At 40.3% G+C, this 18,473-nt stretch overlaps 1 protein-coding gene and 1 long non-coding RNA gene across 2 annotated transcripts in view; one reads left to right on the forward strand and one right to left on the reverse strand.

The window, feature by feature from the left end:
• Positions 1–412: 412 nt before the first annotated feature.
• LOC101017017 (uncharacterized protein C5orf64) overlaps positions 413–18,473 on the forward strand; it is a gene marked incomplete at its 5' end in the record, with an annotated part of 147,664 nt that continues 129,603 nt past the window's right edge. The window contains 3 exons of the mRNA XM_021939380.2: positions 413–732; positions 15,522–15,537; positions 18,040–18,282. Coding sequence (XP_021795072.2) covers positions 413–732; positions 15,522–15,537; positions 18,040–18,207 — 504 coding nt within the window. The remainder of the gene's footprint in view (positions 733–15,521; positions 15,538–18,039; positions 18,283–18,473) is intronic.
• LOC108586303 lies at positions 11,768–12,738 on the reverse strand. Its single transcript, XR_004183718.1, has 2 exons — positions 12,476–12,738; positions 11,768–12,086 (listed from the first exon to the last, which is right to left on the reverse strand). It is a non-coding gene; the product is annotated as an uncharacterized LOC108586303 (long non-coding RNA).

The raw sequence follows: 18,473 nt of genomic DNA on the forward strand, positions 1-18,473 counted from the left end.
TGAATACAAACAATTCAATCTGTGTTAAGACTCCTAAATACTCTTGTCTTGAGGCTAAATAGCCCTAATCTCTTTAATCCAAATTTATATTGGCACTAATCAGAGGCTTGTCTGTCCAATTACACATTTTCAATTAGGTATTTAAATTAGGTAAATTGAGGTAGCTTTTACTTTTTATTCTCAGATTACATATAGACTTTAAACATTTGGGGTGGGTGGGAAAAAACCCCAAGGAGAACAGAAAGAAATTCCCATGTAATGGGATAAACAATGGGCAGAATCAAATGACATGCTGTAGGTCTGTTTGCTTGTCAACACATGCCTGCATCATTTACGGGAGGTCAGGGTCAAACTCTACATTTATAGTTTTGTTCTAGCTAGGGTGAGTGTCTTTTAACCGTTTCACCTCTTTCTGAAACCTGTTTTGTTTGGACTTCTCCCAGCCCACCACAATGAACTTTCCCATGTTCTCAGGACTTTTTTTTTTTTTTTTTTCATTTTCATTTTCATTTCCATATACCCCTTGGCTTCTCTTTCATATGTAACATTCTTCTTTGCAGTGTTCAGAAAACTCATTAGCTTCCAACCTTCTCAATTAGGCAGAACAAACATGCATTACTCCAAATTGCCCCGCACTGCAGTAGAGACAGAGTTCAAGCAGAATGTTGGCCCACCACCCAAGGATTTGACCACTGAAGTTTACTTCCCTTCAAATTTAGATCAGATCTTCCTGTAGTTTTCTGTGTAGGTAATGAAGCTCTTATCTTCAGTTCTCAAAGGATCACTGTTTCCTTTTCTGTATATATTTGTTTGTTTTACTCATGGTGAGTACTTACCTATTATTGTATGCGTATCATTCATTTGTGGAATCATCTGCTGTCAGATTTTCCCATTTTCCTTAACCTAACAATCACAAAATCAGCCACATATCTGATAGCAGAAGAACCACATTGAGATGCAGAGATCTTTTTAAATGGTGCAAAAGAGAAGGGACACGTTTAAAATGCTCTCCTTCTTAAATGATTCTGTTTAAAAAACTGTGAAGTTATTGCACTCCTCCTTAGAAATTACAACTGTACAAATTCTAACTTTTCCCAGTGCTCAGGCACACGAGAGACAGGGAACATTCACCACATTCTATTCGTGTTCATAGGTCGTGACTAAGATAAATAGATTTTAGAGAAACATTGATGTGGGTGTGCTCCAAGTGGGAGGAATTTCATGTTCCAGTCTCCCTGCTGAATACCTAGAATATTAGAGGCTTTGTGAAGTTTGTGCTTGACTCCTTTTAAAGGAGGATATGACTGAGGTCATAGTGCGATAAATCTCTGACATGACTGTGTGAAGGAATATGGATCTAAGCAGAGAGAAGCAAAACAAGCTGAAGTGAAAAGCTCGAATGCATGAGGACATTCTTACAAGTAAGAGGCAATTGAGGGGATGAGTAGTAGCCTTTACAGAGGAGGTGGCTAAGAATTCACATTTCAAGCAGGAATGCCCTGAGCCTTCTCTTTCTCACCTGTTGTCAGTTATACCACCACACAGGGACATACACAGAGAGCTGATTTATTCTTAATATCCAATCTGTTGCCAACTGTTCACTCCTCTTCATCAGAATGCTCACTTATGACATAGTCTTCAGTTCCTTAGCAACAAACTGTCATGTCACCCTGGTGAAATTCTGGTCAGCTGAGAGGAAAAGGAAATGCTGAATGGTGATGGAGAAAATCTTTATTTTAATTACAAATGTGTATGTATAAGAGCTGAAAAGACAATATGAAAAGGCAGGTCAAGGAAGCTACATTTGAACAAGTGTTTTTGATTAAGGTTTATGTGGGCACAGAAGTCCCCTTTAAGTTCTTTTTATTGAATAATTTCCCTTTGATCCTTGAGTAACTAAAAGAAAACCCAGCACTTGACATTAACCTGGGACTCAGAGCCCCGTGGTGGGATTCCTTTGCCTGCCTGCTCCAGCACAAAACAGCCCTGCCCAGCACCGTGGGAGCACATTCATCTTTATTTCCCAACCGGGCTTTTCCTCTTCCCCCGTCTCCTGGGTGAGAATGGAGGACAGTCAGCTGAAGCAGTCATTCTATGTGTACTTTTTCTTTACTTGCGATCAACTTCAAAAGAGGCTGGTCAGGAGACACCAATGACAATGTAAGAAAATGAAGATTGTCCCAGGAAGTATGGCCCCAGAAAAAGAGCAGAGATGACCAGACATGGGAGGTGTTGAGAATTCTATCTTTTCTCCCTGTCTTAATTGTTAGGAATGATATAAAAATCATTTCTTTATTTTTGGCTTTGTGGATAAAACCAAATCATTGAAATGAGAACATAATTAAAAGGGAAAAATGCAGAATTCTTTTTTAAAAAAGATAGATGAAGGGACAGAAAGGAAAGAAAAAAGAGACAGAACCCAAGCAAACAAACATTATTTAAACAACTTGGAGCATGCTTTTTTTAAAACACAAAAAGCAAAAAACAAAAAAACAAAACCGTATCAGTGCCATTTACCTGAATTCCCAGTTTCCGTATTTAAATGTCTGATCAGTCATTCAGTTCCAATACACACATGATGTTTGAAGGCCACTTTGTAATGGTTTTACCCTGGTTCAGATTATTTGCGATCCAGGGGGAAAATGTGCATTCTGTGCAAAAGCAAATAGAAAACATATCTGAGCACAAATCAAAAGAATGATTACCACACTCATGCTCTGTACCCATTACAGGGTCCCCAAGGCTCTCATTCTGTTTGTCTTGGCACTTTTTCTTCAGCTGCTTTGGTTGGACTGGGTGGGAAAAACAACACCAACCCACAAAACCCTAGGCAGAGAATGAGGCTGGTGGAAATGGGTAACATGAAAAGATGTGACATCCTTCAAGGGCTTGGCGCTTCAGACTTCACTGTGGGGGAAGCTGCTTGGGGAGACCTCCTCGGGCTCCCACGGAGGTCGTTGCTGAGTTTGTGTCAGGAAGTGCCTGACCATTAGTGGGAGGGGCAACCCTGCTCTCATTTCAATCTCTAGCAAGCTCTCACTCAGTGGGTAATGAAAAATGGCATTTGCACAAAGTGGAGAGAAAAAGCATTGTTTCTATAGCATATTATACTTTCCACTGCTCAGGGGACAACATTTCATAACCTATAAAAAGAATTATCTGTATAACTTACTGTGCATGGCAAAAAAGTTGCAATGTGGCTTTAAAAGAGCTGTCTCCAACTGCAAAACACACTCTATCTCTCCCACTCCCCTCTGACAGAATAGCCTGTGTTTATAAGCAAATCCACTCAACCCCTTAATGATGACCTAGAATAAACATCTGACATACACTAGCTTTCAAGCTCTTCTGTGTTTAGGCATGAATTGTTCATTTCTATGCCTTTTGTATCCAGCCTGAAGGAAAGACAAATGATACAAGGGATGATTTACATTATCAGTGGAGGCAGAGGTTATGTCTGTGTTTATCTGATCCTCTTTTATTGTGTAACTAACAGTGAGACATCTAGCCTTCTGCACAATGACCATTCAATTTGAGCCACCCACCCTATGTCCATGTTGACTTCAATTTTAAAATATATTAAAAAGACAAGCCCTTGTATAGTAACACAAGGTTTATTTGGTTCAGGCAGGCATGTAGGAAAGGTATGGATTTCTCATTTAGTGTTAGGCTTCCTCCGCACTTACCTTTCCATAAAGCCTGCAAGAGTATTGCCACTGGGGCTTTCCTCTCTAATTGCACTAGGAGAATTGGTACTCCACTTTACAAGGATGATGTGGATTCCCAGCTCTTGTTGATCCTATACTCTTAGTAGAGCATGGGAAACTTGGAACAAATTTACCTAGCATCAGAAAAGACCACAGGAAGTATGCATGAGCCTGGAGAACAGGTAAGCTTGCTTTTCCTTGAAGAAAAATCCAGTCATCTCAAAAACTGTCAGTCTGGCTTGGAAGATAATTTCATGAAACCAACCATAGGCCTTCAGGGCAACCTATACCGCAATTGAACATAGTGTCCCAAGGTGGTATTCACTAAATATCCCCTTTGGGGCAAACTACCCATTCTTATGTAGTAGGAATTGATTTCTAAAGGGAAAAAATGCTTTTAAGCTCTCTAGGATCTGTCTAGTCATGGGGGTGCCAATCTTTGTTGTTTTATTTTTTTATTTTTCATTTTTTTTTATTATACTTTAAATTCTAGGGTACATGTACACAATGTGCAGGTTTGTTACATATGTATACTTGTGCCATGTTGGTGTGCTGCACCCATCAACTCGTCAGCACCCATCAACTCGTCATTTACATCAGGTATAACTCCCAATGCCATCCCTCTACCCTCCTCCCACACCACAATAGGCCCCAGTGTGTGATGTTCCCCTTCCAGAGTCCAAGTGATCTCTTTGTTCAATTCCCACCTATGAGTGAGAACATGCGGTGTTTGGTTTTCTGTTCTTGCGATAGTTTGCTGAGAATGATGGTTTCCAGCTGCATCCATGTCCCTACAAAGGACACAAACTCATCCTTTTTTATGGCTGCATAGTATTTCATGGTGTATATGTGCCACATTTTCTTAATCCAGTCTGTCACTGGTGGACATTTGGGTTGATTCCAAGTCTTTGCTATTGTGAATAGTGCCACAGTACTTTCAAGTCATCTTAATCTCACTGCAGGAGATCTCTATGGAACTCATGGAGATGGAGTGGTGGTGGAAGATAAGCTCATGGAGATACAATGATAGTGATGGTGGAAGATAAGATGGTTCCATATATCAGGTCCTATGCCCTTCTTTGAATTGGCTCAAAGAATATGGGGTCAGTTTGGGGTCAGATGAAAGAAACACTCCACCTAGTTGCTCTGAGGAAACTATAGAACCTGGACAGAGTGTATAAGGAACACAAAAATTAAATAGTAGAAAACAAATTGAGGAAAAAGGCCAGAATTTGGAGTATCACTGAACTTATGGTGAACTTATTATTTTTCCTCTCTGAGGTCTTCCATTTTGAACACAACGTGGCCTGAAAGCCAGAAGTGGGCACCAGGGAGCAGAGAGAACTCCAGGAGAAGCTGGTTAAAGGAGTGGGAGATTCTAACTCTCGGAAAGAGTGCAAAAATCCATTATTACTTTTGTATTTTCTCAGTTCCCTCATACTCCAGCCCCCAAGCAATCTCTTAATGGCAGCAATAGGAACAAAGGAAGCAATGAAGAGCAGAATCAATGAAATTGAAAACAGAAAAAGAGTAGAGGAGAAACAAAGAACCCAAAAGTTGGTTATTTGCAAAGATCATTAAAATTGATGAAACTGATGGGCCTTTAATAAGATGAAGTGGGGTGGGGGAGAGAGGAGGATGAGGAGGAGGAGACAAAGGGGCGGGGGAGAGAGAGAAAGAGAGAGAGAAAGACTAGTATTATTGATATCAAGAATGAAAGAGAAGATACTGCTATAGATCCTACATATCACAATAAAAAAACAAGCATCAGGGAATACTACAAACAACTCATTAAAAAAACAAGCATGTCAGGGAATACTACAAATAACTCTATGCACATAAATTCAACAACTGAGAAGAACTATACCAATTCCTTGGAAAGTCCAAACTACCAGAACTCTCAAGATAAAATAGATAACCTAAATAGTTCTATAACTATTAACAAATGGAATTTCTAGTTAAAATTCTTCTGAAAAATAAAATCTACAGGGTACAGATGATTTCACTGATTAATTCTCCTAAAATTTAAAGAAGAAATGAGATCAACGCTACACAATCTCTTCTAGAAAATGAAAGAGAACACTCATAACTCATATTATGAAGCCAGCATCAACCTGATATCAAACACATATGTTTTGTCTCATTGATTTTTGCTCTTATTTTTTATTGCTTTTTTCCTTCTGCTTGTTTTGGATTTTTCTCTTTCTAGTTTCTTCAGATGAAAGCTTACATTGTTGACTTAAATCCTTTCTTTTTTTCCTAGCATTATTAAATGTTTTAAATAAGCATTTAATGTAGAATTTTTCCTCTAATCACTGCTTTACCTGCATCTGCATCTTACAAAGGTTCATACAAAAAACATAATAAACACAAAGATGATGAAAACACAAAGATAACCAAAAAAACCCTACAGAGAAGTATTCCTGATTAACATAAACACAAAAAACTCTTCAACATATTAGCAAGTCAAATCAAGCTATACATAAAAAGAATTATCATACCATGACCAAGTGTAATCCACTATATTAACAGTTTAAGAACCCAAATCACACATTCATTTGATTTGCTGCAGAATAATCATGTGATAAAATTCAACATCTATTCATGATAAAAACTCTTAGACAATTGGAAATCGAAGGGGACTTCTTCAAACAAATAAATAACATGTATAAAAAACTAATAGCTGACATGATGCTTAATGATAAAAGATTATGTATTTTGCTTCTAAAATAGGGAGCAAGACAATAATTTCCATACTCACTACTCCTACTCAACATTGTGCTGAGAGTTCAAGCAAGCACAACGTTGAAAAGAAAAGACAAGAAAGACAACAGATAAAAAAGACAAATAAAAAAAGTGAGTCATATATATTGCAAAGGAGGAAATAATACTGCCCCTGTTCACCACGTCTCATATATGTCTATGAAGGCAATTCCAAGGAATCTACAAAAAAGTCTCCTAGAACAAAGAAGTGAGTTTAATAAGATTGCAGGATACGAAGTAAGTACAGAAAAATTAATAATATTTTCATGTAATAGCAATGTATAATTAGAAAACAAATTTAAAAATTTATAGTAGCTTTGAAAAGTGAGATATTTAGCTATAAATATAACAAAACACCCACAGGATCTGTGTGAAAAACTACAAAATGATAATTAAAGGAATCAACAAAGACCTAAATAAAGGAAGAGGCATACCCCATTAGTGGATTGAAAAACTCAAAGTTGTAAAGAGGTCAGTTAGCCTCAGACTGATCTGTAGATTTAATACAATTCCAGTCAAAATATCCTACCTGGCATTTTTGTAGGTAGAGACAAGCTGATTCTAAAATTTATATGGAGACTGTCCATTCTCCATTGTGCATTTTTGGCACCCTTGTTGAAGATCAGATGACTGTATATATATATGGATCTATTTTTGAACCCTCACTTCTGTTCCATTGATCTGTATGCCAGTTTTTATGCCAATACTATACTGTTTTAATTGTTGTAGCTTTGCAATATAGTTTTCAATCAGGAAGTGTGATGTCTCCAGCTTTGTGCTTCTTTCTCAAGACTGATTTGGCTATTTGGAGTCTTTTGTGGCTTCATGTGAATTTTAAAATTGTTTTTTCTATTTTTTTAAAAAAATGCCATTTGGGATTTTGATATGGATTACATCGACTCTATAGGCCACTTTTGGTAATACGGACATTTTAACAGTATTAAGTCTTCTGATCCAGAATACGTAATATCTTTCAATTTATTTATGTGTTTCTTCTTTCTTTCATCAATGCTTTATAGTTTTCAGTATATAACTCTTTCATCGTTGCCTATTCCTAAGTATTTTATTTCTTGTTGTTATTGTAAATGGAATTGTTTCTTAATTTCTTTTTTGGATAGTTCATTATTAGCCTATAGAAATGCAACAGATTTTTGTACCTGCAACTTTATTGAATTCATTTATTAGTTCTAATAGTTTTCTGTGGAGTCTTTATGGCTTTCTACACATAAGATAATGCCATCTGTAAAGAGGTAATTTTATTCCTTCCTGTCTGATTTGGATGACTTTTATTTCTTTTTCTGGCCTGGTTAGGACTTCCAGTACTATGTTGCATAGAAGTACTTTCAGTACTATGTTGAGAGTGAGCATCCTTGCCTTGCTGATCTTACAGGAAAAGCTTTTGTTATTTTATCATTGAGTATGACATCACTGTGAGCTTTTAACATACAGCCTTTATTATGATGAGGTAAATTCCTTCTATATCTAGTTTGTTGAGGATTTCTTTTTTTTCATGAAAAGGTTTTTAATTTTGTTAAATGCATTTTCTACATCTATTGGGATGATCATGTAATTTTCTAGAACGAGAAATACCATTTGATCCAGCCATCCCATTACTGGTATATACCCAAAGGATTATAAATCATGCTGCTATTAAGATACATGCACATGTATGTTTATTGCAGCACTATTCACAATAGCAAAGACTTGGAATCAACCCAAATGTCCATCAGTGACAGACTGGATTAAGAAAATGTGGCACATATACACCATGGATTACTATGCAGCCATAAAAATGGATGAGTTTGTGTCCTTTGTAGGGACATGGATGCAGCTGGAAACCATCATTCTCAGCAAACTATCGCAAGAACAGAAAACCAAACACCGCATGTTCTCACTCATAGATGGGAATTGAACAATGAGATCACTTGGACACAGGAAGGGGAACATCACACACCGGGGCCTATTGCGGGGTGAGGGGAGTGGGGAGGGATAGCATTAGGAGATATACCTAATGTAAATGAGGAGTTAATGGGTGCAGCACACCAACATGGCACACGTATACATATGTAACAAATCTGCAGGTTGTGCACATGTACCCTAGAACTTAAAGTATTTTAAAAAAAGAAAATTCAATCCTTTTTAAATGTCCTGTATTACTTTAATTGATTTGCATATGTTGAACCATCCTTGCATCCCAGGGATAAATCCCACTTCATCATGGTATATGGCCTTTTAAATTTATTAAGAAGACTGTATGTATACATGTGAAAGAATGAAATTGTACCCTCATCTGACACCATACATATAAATCAATGCAAAATGGGTTAAAGATTTAAACATAAGACCTGAAACTTTAAAACTCCTAGAAGCAAACATTGAGGAAAAGCTTCATGACATTGGTCTTGGCAATGATTTCTTAGATATGACATCAAAAACACAAGCAACAGAAGCAAAAATAGACAACTGGGACTACATCGAACTGAAAGGATACTGTATAACAAAGGAAACAACAGAAAGGAAGAAAATATTTGTATACATATTCTGATAAGAGTTTAATATGTAAAATAAGATTTAAAAATGCCTTCAGCTGAATAGCATAAAAATACAATAACCCAACTAAAAAATTGGCAAAGAACCTTGAATAGGCATATCTCCTAAGAAAATATACAGAGATATCTGCATTTCCATGTTTGTTGCAGCATTATTCATAATAGCCAAGATATGGAATCAACTTAAGTGTCTATCAACAGATGATTAGATAAAGAAAATGTGGTATTTATACACAATGGAACACTATTTAGCCTTAAAAAAAAAAAGTAAATCCTTCCATATGTGACAACATGAATGAACCTGGAGGACAGTATGCTAAGTGAAAGAAGCCAGTCACATAAAAACAAATGGCTATATGATTTCACTTATATGAGGTATCTAAAATAGCTCAAATACATAAAATAAGAGAGTAGGATTGTAGTTGCCAGGGATAAAGAGAAGGGGGCAATGAGGGATTCATCTTCAATGGGTATGAAGTTTCAGTTATGCAAGACAAATATGTTCTAGAGATCTACTGTACAATATTGTGCCTACAGTTAATATTGTGCACTTAAAAACTTAAAAGGGTAGGTATGTTGACATGTTAAGTGTTCTCACAACAGTGAAAAAAAACTACATCTGTATAAACATTTAAAAAACAAAAAAGTCATAAAAAGTTTATATGAAAATTCAAAGCAATTATTTAAGTATTTTAAAACAGAATAAGACTGTAGGAATCACACCACCCAATAATAAGACTAATTATGAAGCTAGAGTAATTAAGACAGTATAGTATTGACAAAGGAAAAGGCTCAGGATTGTTGGAACCGAATAGAGTCTAGAAATGGACCCCAAAACAGATGGCTAATTGATTTCTGACAAAGGTGCACAAACAGTTCAATGGAGAAAGAATAATCTTGTCAACACATGGTATTAAAACAATTGGAAACCTATATGCAAAAAAAAAAAAGAACCCTGACTTAAACCTCACACTTCATACAAAAATTAACTCAAAATGGATTATAGACTTAAATGTAATATGTAAAACTATAAATCTTTTAGGAAAAAACCTAGAAAAAAAGCTTTACGATCTGTCGTTATGCAGAGTTCTTACACATGACACTAAAAGCACAATTTATTTTTAAAAATTGACAAATGGACTTTATCAAAATGAAGAACTTTTGCTCTGTGAGAGATCTAACTTGGAGAATGAAAAGTCAATACACACACTGGGAAAATATATTTTCAAATTACCTATCTGACCAAGGACTTGTATCTAGAATATGTAAAGATTATTCAAACCTTAATATGAAGAAAACAAGTAACCCACTAAAAAATGAGCAAAGGTTTTGAACACATCACCAATGAGGATATAAGGATGGCAAACAAACACTTAAGTAGGTGTTCAACATCATTAGTCATAAGGGAAATATAAATTAAAACCACAAATGTAGTGCACTTAAAAACTTAAGAGGGTAAGTTACCACCACAAATGTAGTGATAGCTAATTGTGGTTTTAACTTCTATCTATTGAAGTAAAAGAAAAATGTTGACAACACAAAGTGCTGGTGAAGACACAGAGCAAATGAAACTCTCACACATTGTAGGTGGGGATGCAACATGCAGCACCCATCCTGGAAAACAGTTTGGAAGTTTCTTACAAAGTTAAACATGCACTTACCATATCACCCAGCAATCCTGCTCCTGGGTGTTTACCCTAGAGAAATGAAAAATTATGTTCTTATGAAAGCCTGTGCATGAATGATTTTAGCAGCTTTTTTTTTTGTTTTTTTTTTGTTTGTTTGTTTGTTTTTGTTTTTTTTTTTTTTTGAGGCCAAGTCTTCTCACTTTGTCACCCAGACTGGATTGCAGTGTCATGATCATGACTCACTGCAGCCTCGACCTCCATGGCTCAAGTGCACACCTGGCTGATTTTTTTATTTTTGGTAAAGATGGGATTTCACCATGTTGCCCAGGCTGGCCTCAAACTCCTGGGCTCAACTGATTCTCTCACCTAGGCCTCCTAAAGTGCTGGGCTTGTAGGCATGAGTCACCATGCCTGCCAAAAGCTTTCTTCCTAATTGCTCAAACCTGGAAATACTGCAAGTGTGCTTCAACAGATGAATGGATAAACAAACTGTGGTACATCCATACACTGGAATCTTTACTCAGCAATAAAAAGCAACAAGTGGATGAGTCTCAGAGGCCTTTGAAAGGCATTATGCATGAAAGAATCCAGTCTCAAAAGATTATGTACTATATGATTCAATTTCTATGGCAACCTCAAAAAGACACGAAAATATAGTAATGGAGAACAGATCAAAGGAATACCATGGGGCAGGTGCGTTGGCTCACGCCCGTAATGCCAGCACTCTGGGAGGCCAAGAGGAGCAGATCACTTGAGATGAGGAATTCAAGACCAGCCTGGCCGACATTGGAGAAACCCCATCTCTACTAAAAACACAAAAGCTAGCCAGGTGTGGTGGCACATGCCTGTAGTCCCAGCTACTCAGGAGACTGCGGCAGAATCATTGCTTGAACCTGGGAGACAGAGGTTGCAGTGAGCTGAGATCACACCACTGCACTCCAGCCTGGGTGACAGAGTGAGACTCCATCTCCAAAAAACCAAAACAAACAAACAAACAAACAAAAAAGGGATGCCATGAGGGAGTTTTTTAGGGCAATGGAATTGTTTCTGTATCCTGATTGTGGTTGTGGTTATTTATATACATTGTACAATGGCTAAAATTCATAGACCTGTAAATACATATAGACACAAAGTCAGTTTTACTCTATAACGATCACAAAAGTAATCTAGGGAGCACAGCTGTGAAGTCTTCCCTCAGGTCCTCCCAACCTCCTTCTCCTTAGGGGATCTGAGGCCTTTCCTTCCTCTCCTTGCTTCTGGATTCTGTCTCATAGTGCTCTTCTGTTTCCCTCCTGGTCTTGCCACCACCAGGCTGTAGCACTTCATTCAGGTCTTGTCTGGGGCTGTGATTCTGTGGCTTTGTTCCACACTCTTCTTAGTCAAGAACGGCCACCAAAATCTACTGGGTTTTCAGCCAGTTCCCTCAACAAACAAGCAAGCTACAACAAAAACAGAAATCATCTTTGATTTCTCTTTCTTCTACCTTCATATCCCATTCATTAGTGAGTATTGTCAGTTCTGCTTTCAAAATAGGTCCTGAGCCTAATCCCTGCAGCCACCTCTGTCCGGGCCATTGCCATCTTAGGCCTTAGCTACTGCAACAGGCTTCTATCTGGTCTCTCTGCTTCCACTTCTTCCCTGCTATTGTCTATTCCCAATGCAGCAATCAGAGTAATCCGACGAAAACACATACCATGTCATTTCTACTTACAGTCCTCCAAAATCTTCCCAGTGTATTTAGAATAAAAGCCAAGTACCATCCCACCGCCTCCGCAGGGCTGTCCTCCTCCCCCTGCTTCCTCTGGTATTGTGCCCTGGCCATGCTGACCTTCTTGCTCTTTCCAGGATATGTCATGCTTATTCCCACTTCAGTGCTATTTTCTCTGCCTGGAACTGGCTTATCCCAGAAATCTGCATGGTCGCTGCTTCAGATAGTTCAAGACTCAGTCCTAAAGTCACTTCCTCAGAGAGAGCTCCTCTGCCTGTTTTAAAGTCACTTCCTCAGAGAGAGCTCCTCTGCCTGTTTTAAATAGCCTCCCCAGCCTTCCAGTCTCTCTCTAGCCCCTTAACCTGATTTATTTTCTCTCAGCACTTAACCACCTCGTGCAAGGATGCCGGCTTCCCATGGCAACATAGAATCCATACTCCTTATTATGTCCTAGAAAGTGCTATGCAACCTGGTTCACGCCTCACCTCTGACATCATAACCCTCTGCTCCTAAGGGACAATTCCCTTTTCCGTGCCATTCCCTGTGCACCCCTCCAGCCACACTGACTTCCTTGTGTTTCCAGAACAAAGCAAGCGTGCTTCTACCTCAGAATCTTGGCATCTGTGATTCCATCTCCCTGGAATGTTGTTCCTCCATAGAGCTTCCTAGCACATTCTCTGCTCAAATGACACTTAATCAGAGACTTTCTTGACCATCGTATATAAAACAGCAAGCCCTTCATCATTCTGTACTCCTCTTATCTGTTTTATTTTTCATAGCATTTATAACTACCTGGTGTGTGTATAGCTATTTATCTGCTATGTGTTCTTAGCTCCCTGTACTAGGCTGTCAGCCTGCGGGGAGCCACGACTTTGTTTTGTTCACTATTGATTGTCTTTCTCTGTGAGTCTCAGCCTCATTCATACCAATGTTGCTTTGAGGATGGCTGGGTGCAGGGAGGCACTGGAGTACCAAGAGCCCTGGAGAGACCCCTGGCCATATGGCTGTTGTTCCTTGTCTGTCTCTGTCACCCGCGTGTAAGCTCCATATTGGCGGTGACTGAGAGGCAGGTTGCGGTGCATAGTGGGTGCTCAAGAATAGTTGTAGAATGAACAAATGAATGAATAAATGATAGAGGTTTTTGGATATTTAAAAAGAATGTTTTGGCTTTTAAAAGAAACTTTCCATGTTTTAAAACCTAAATGCAGAATAGTGGTATGAATTGGCCAGTGAGGAAGTACCTTATGTGAAGTTTACTGCTAACATTTAAACATTTTCCCCTGCCTAGTAAAGACTTTTTGATGTCTTCCCATTGTTCTTAGGGTCATAATACACTTTAAGATGGCTCCTGCCCCTTTGTCAGCCCACTTTCCCTTGCTCTGGGTCTCAGCCACACAACCCTCCTTTCAATTTCTCCTACCCGTGTTCCCTCCCAGTCCAGGGCCTCTGCCTGCAAGGTTTCCTCTGTCTGGATGCTCTGGCCCCCACCCTCCCCAGAGTTAACTCCTCCTCACCCTCCCCATCTCTGCTAAAGCCTCAGATCTTCAAGGGAAGCCCTCCCTGACACCCAGGCAAGGGTGATGTGCCCTCAAATCACCAGGTACCTCTCCTGCACACCCCAGATCACAGGTGTGGTCTAACATGTGTTTGTGTGATTATATAGTTAAGGTTCCCATGATGGGGAACTGGGTCTGCCTTTGCTTCACCATTAACTTCTCTGGAAACTAGCACTTCTGGAAACAGAATAGGCTTTAAAAAAAATATTTGTAAGGCCAGGCACGGTGGCTCATGCCTGTAATCCCAGCACTTTGGGAGGCCGAGGCGGGCGGATCACAAGGTCAGGAGATCGAGACCATCCTGGCTAACACGGTGAAACCCCGTCTCCACTAAAAATACAAAAAATTAGCTGGGTGTGGTGGCCGGCGCCTGTAGTCCCAGCTACTCAGGAGGCTGAGGCAGGAGAATGGCATGAACATGGGAGGCGGAGCTTGCAGTCAGCTGAGATGGTGCCACTGCACTCCAGCCTGGGCAACAGAGCAAGACTCCATCTCAAAAAAAAAAAAAATTATAAAATGAAAACTTTACTTAATTAACGATATAAAAGTGACTTTTTTTGTATAGCCTCAATTTTACTGTAAGGCAGTGAAGGTAATTGTTATAACAAAAGTCAAGGAAACCCATTAAGCTCTTAATCCCCTGGTACTGTTAGAAGATGAGAGATGCTGTGGTATAGACAGGCTAGGACACAGGGCAGGTGAGTTTCCAGGGGCAGAGAGAGGAGATGAGCTTCACAGCTGCTGAGACCTGTCCCTCTGACTTGGGCAGGCATCCTCGTTATTTGAAAGTACAACAGGGCCAAACCTTCAATCCAGGAACACAGCTGGTGCTCAGATTTTTTTTTTTTAAACAACATCATGTGGAATTTTCTTTATGTCTTTCTAATAAAACTCAAAGGATAGGAATAAAAATAGAAGAGATCATTGAAATCAGCTCAACATAAGGTAACCTTTGAGCAGTCAGCTGTGTCCCACTGTGAACTGCCTGGCCTCGAGTGGTGCATGGGGGAGAAGGGGGTGCAGAGGTCAATGTGTCTCTCCTTGTCGGGGGTGGTGTGGAGGTGATGGTGTCGGGGATGGTGTTCTCAGGTCGGGAGGAACAGGATCTGTCTGGTGACCTTTAACATGCCTTTCCACCTGGAAACCCTTCAGAGTTTATGCTCATCCTTTGTGTTAGTCAAAGCTTAAATCCCCTTCCTTACCTAACCTTTGCTAGAGAGATGAAATCGGTGTTTGCCCGGCCTGCTGCTCATTGGAATCACATGGGGAGGAAGCCCAGCACCCACTTGAGACCAGTTAAATTAGAATATGTGGTGTGGGGCCCAGGTATAGGTATTTTTAAAAAGCTCCTAAGTAATTCTGAAATGCAGCCAGAGTTGACAGCCACTGTAAAACAGGTAGTGCCGTGGACGGGTTTCCTTTTTCCTTCTCCTCTGGTGCTCACTCGGTTCTCAGGCTGAATCAAGCTTGGCCAAGCCATGGCCCACAGGCTGCAGGCAGCCCCGGACAGCTTTGAATGTGGCCCAACACAAATTCATAAACTTTCTTAAAACATAATGAGATTTTTCTGTGATTTTTTTTTTTTAAATTAGCTTATCAGCTTTCATTAGTGTTAGTGTATTTTATGTGTGGCTCAAGACAATTCTTCTTCCAATGTGGCCCAGGGGAGTCAAAAGATTGGCCACCCCTGGGCTAAATGATCATAATGTGTGGCAGGCAGACTTCTGAGACGGCCACCAACAATCCTGTCTCCTGGCATTCCTGGCCTTCTGTAGGCCCTGACTCCTGGAGTGCACACTGGATTTGAACTCAGGTCCACTTAACCATCAGAGTAAAATGCCTAAGACTGTCAGAAGAGTGGGTAAGGGGAGCTAAAGAGTCCTGCATGAACTGAAAACTTGAGTGCTCAGTCTGCAGTTATCAGTGGCCTCCATCACCGCAGGTCCCTCCCCCAGCTCTAACCCCAACCCAAGGGGGATGACTTAGGGCCTGGTGGCCCTTTGGTGCCCTAAGAATCCTGGATAGAACCTTTCTTCAAGGTTCTGCCCTTCTCCTTCTTTTGATCTTCTGTTGACCTCACCTGCCGATCTGAACCGGGAGCTGGCATGGCGCCTCTGTCTCTCTCAGCTAGAGGAAACCATCTTCTCAAAGCAGAGCCAATCAGAACAATGTTCTCCACAGTGTGGCTTAGGAGCTGCTTCTCTGGATCATGATTACATTCATTGCAACGGTGTGAACTCAAGCACCAGGGGCCAGGGTCTTTCCAGGATCCCTGGGTCTGGCAGTGGGCTCCTCTGGCAGAGCCCACGTGCCCTCTCTTGGAGGAAGAGCAAACTGAGCCTTTCTGATTCCTGGGGCTGTTGGCATTTCTGTAGTGAAGTTTGGATTGCCAGGCCAATCAGTGCCCACTCCCTTAAATCTGACCCCAGCATCAAAAGAGCTGCTCTGGGGATTCTGTTCCATGTCCCCAGTTTCCCCCACCCCCAGAGGCCAGCAGCCGTTTTGTTGGTTTGGCTCTCAGCTTAGATCATTGAAGCGATTTCAGCTCCAACTGGGCAACACTCAGCGTTTCATTTATGTCTTGGCAAGGTTACCATGTTATTACTTAACTGTGCCGCTGCTACTCAATAAGTGGGAACTGATTGAAATAACCACAGGAGTTGCTGGATTCCCCTAATTTTAGCACAGAGTTAAAGCTCACTCCCACAGTTGGAAGTTAAAATAGGCTGCCAGCCCACAGAAATGCCCACCCACCACACCTAATTGTCACCCCACAGATGCCTGTCATGGAAGGAAACATGGAAGGCTGGAGAGAAGTTCTTAGAAGCAAGTTCTTCTCCTCAGTGGATGCCTGAGGTCATTTTGGCCAGGCCCAATTTCTTTGAGACTGTAAGCCTGGGGAAATCTGCTTGACTGCTTTAGAGACTCCTGCTTTCTTCCCTGATTTGTCTGACAGGCAGTCGAAGTACAGAGTGCTCATTAGAACGACTGCAGAGAACAGAAACTCCTGTCTGGGGGTGTCTCCTTAAATGACTCATTCCTGGAGTCCAGATGTGGGGAGGGCAAAGACCCTGAGAAATCTATGTAATTTGGAAAGCAGAAAAGAGACTTAATCCAAGTTAACTTGCTTTCTCTTGGTGTCATAGCCATCAACCACAACCCAAATGACACCACTTGAAGAAAAATTTGAAGTAAATGCCATCTTGTGAAACTTCCCCCATCCCAGAACACCCAAATTGTTTTTTTGTTTCTTACTATTGTAAACTAGATGTTACTAGATATGTTCTGAAGGCTTCTATGAGAAGTTATTTCTCATAGTGAGCCTGCTTCTTAGCATTTCTCGTACCTATGAAATTTTGTGTTCTCTTGTACCTACTTTAAGTTATAATCTGCTCTTAACATCTTAGTACAGCATAGTCGACCAAACCGTAGGGGATTAGAATGTGGAGATTTTTAGAGAAAGGGAAAGGCTTTATCTGCAAGGTGTTTCCTGAGGGGACCCTGGGAAGCCTCCAGAGTTCTTGGCAGTGGACAGTTCCCAGTCTCCCAGGCTTCATGGCCTCTACAGCTGTGACTAAGTGTGGGAGCTCTGCCTAGACACGTGGTTTTGCCATGATTCGCCAAGTCAGATCTCAATCATCTTCAGCTCAAGTGATCTGCCCTCCATGCCAGTCTCCTGCCCAAAAATGTCCATGACTCTTTTGCCTGTAGGATGAAATCCAAATCCCCTGGAGGCTTTCTTTCAATAAACTGGTGCCTAACAATATGCTGCCCTTAGGTGCCATTTCCACTCCCTGAAAACTCCTTTCTAACCAGACACACTGTCTCCTTAACACACCTGACCAAACCTACCTCCTTGCCTCTGTCAACTTATACTCCACATATGCCATGGCTTCTCCTGTCTACCCTGCTGGGTCTCATCCAACCTTCCTACCTGCTTAAGGCTCAGCTTACCTTGCTGTTCTATAAGTAACTTTTCCTAATCTTTCCCAATATACAGTGATTTCTCCATGTTTGAATTTCTACAAATACTTTTTGTACAATTATCATGCTGGTCCTTTTTTTTTCAACTAGACTCCTTGAGTGTCCTACTCCTTGTAACTATTTGCTAATTGATTATTCTTTCAGAGTCAGTATTTCAAGCATCCAATATGTGTAGGGGAATATGGACCCAAGAATGGAGCAGAAAGACAAATAGAGGAACAGAAAGTTTTGCCTACAACCATGATGTTCTCAAGGTTAGCTGACTGTGCTCTAAAATCCACCCAAATTCCCATTTTGGGAGTTGCTGTGTGACGAAGGTCTGCCCCTGTGGTGTTGGGACGACTTGCTCATGGAGTTACAGTTCTTGCCTAACAGGAACCCACCACGGTAAGAAAAAGACTCAAGCTGGTTCATTTGTTTTTAAGGTTGCAAGGAAATCAAGTCCATAACCACACTTGCTCTCACATTTACTGAAACAGGCCAATCTCAGAACTAAATGATAAAAATGAAAATTAATCAGGGACTCCCATGGGCCTCACATATGGCAGTTTTGAATCTGCTCTTTTTTTCACTATCAT

The sequence above is a fragment of the Papio anubis genome, chromosome 5 (genome assembly GCF_008728515.1).
Source record: "Papio anubis isolate 15944 chromosome 5, Panubis1.0, whole genome shotgun sequence".
In the NCBI taxonomy this organism is placed as follows: domain Eukaryota; kingdom Metazoa; phylum Chordata; class Mammalia; order Primates; family Cercopithecidae; genus Papio; species Papio anubis.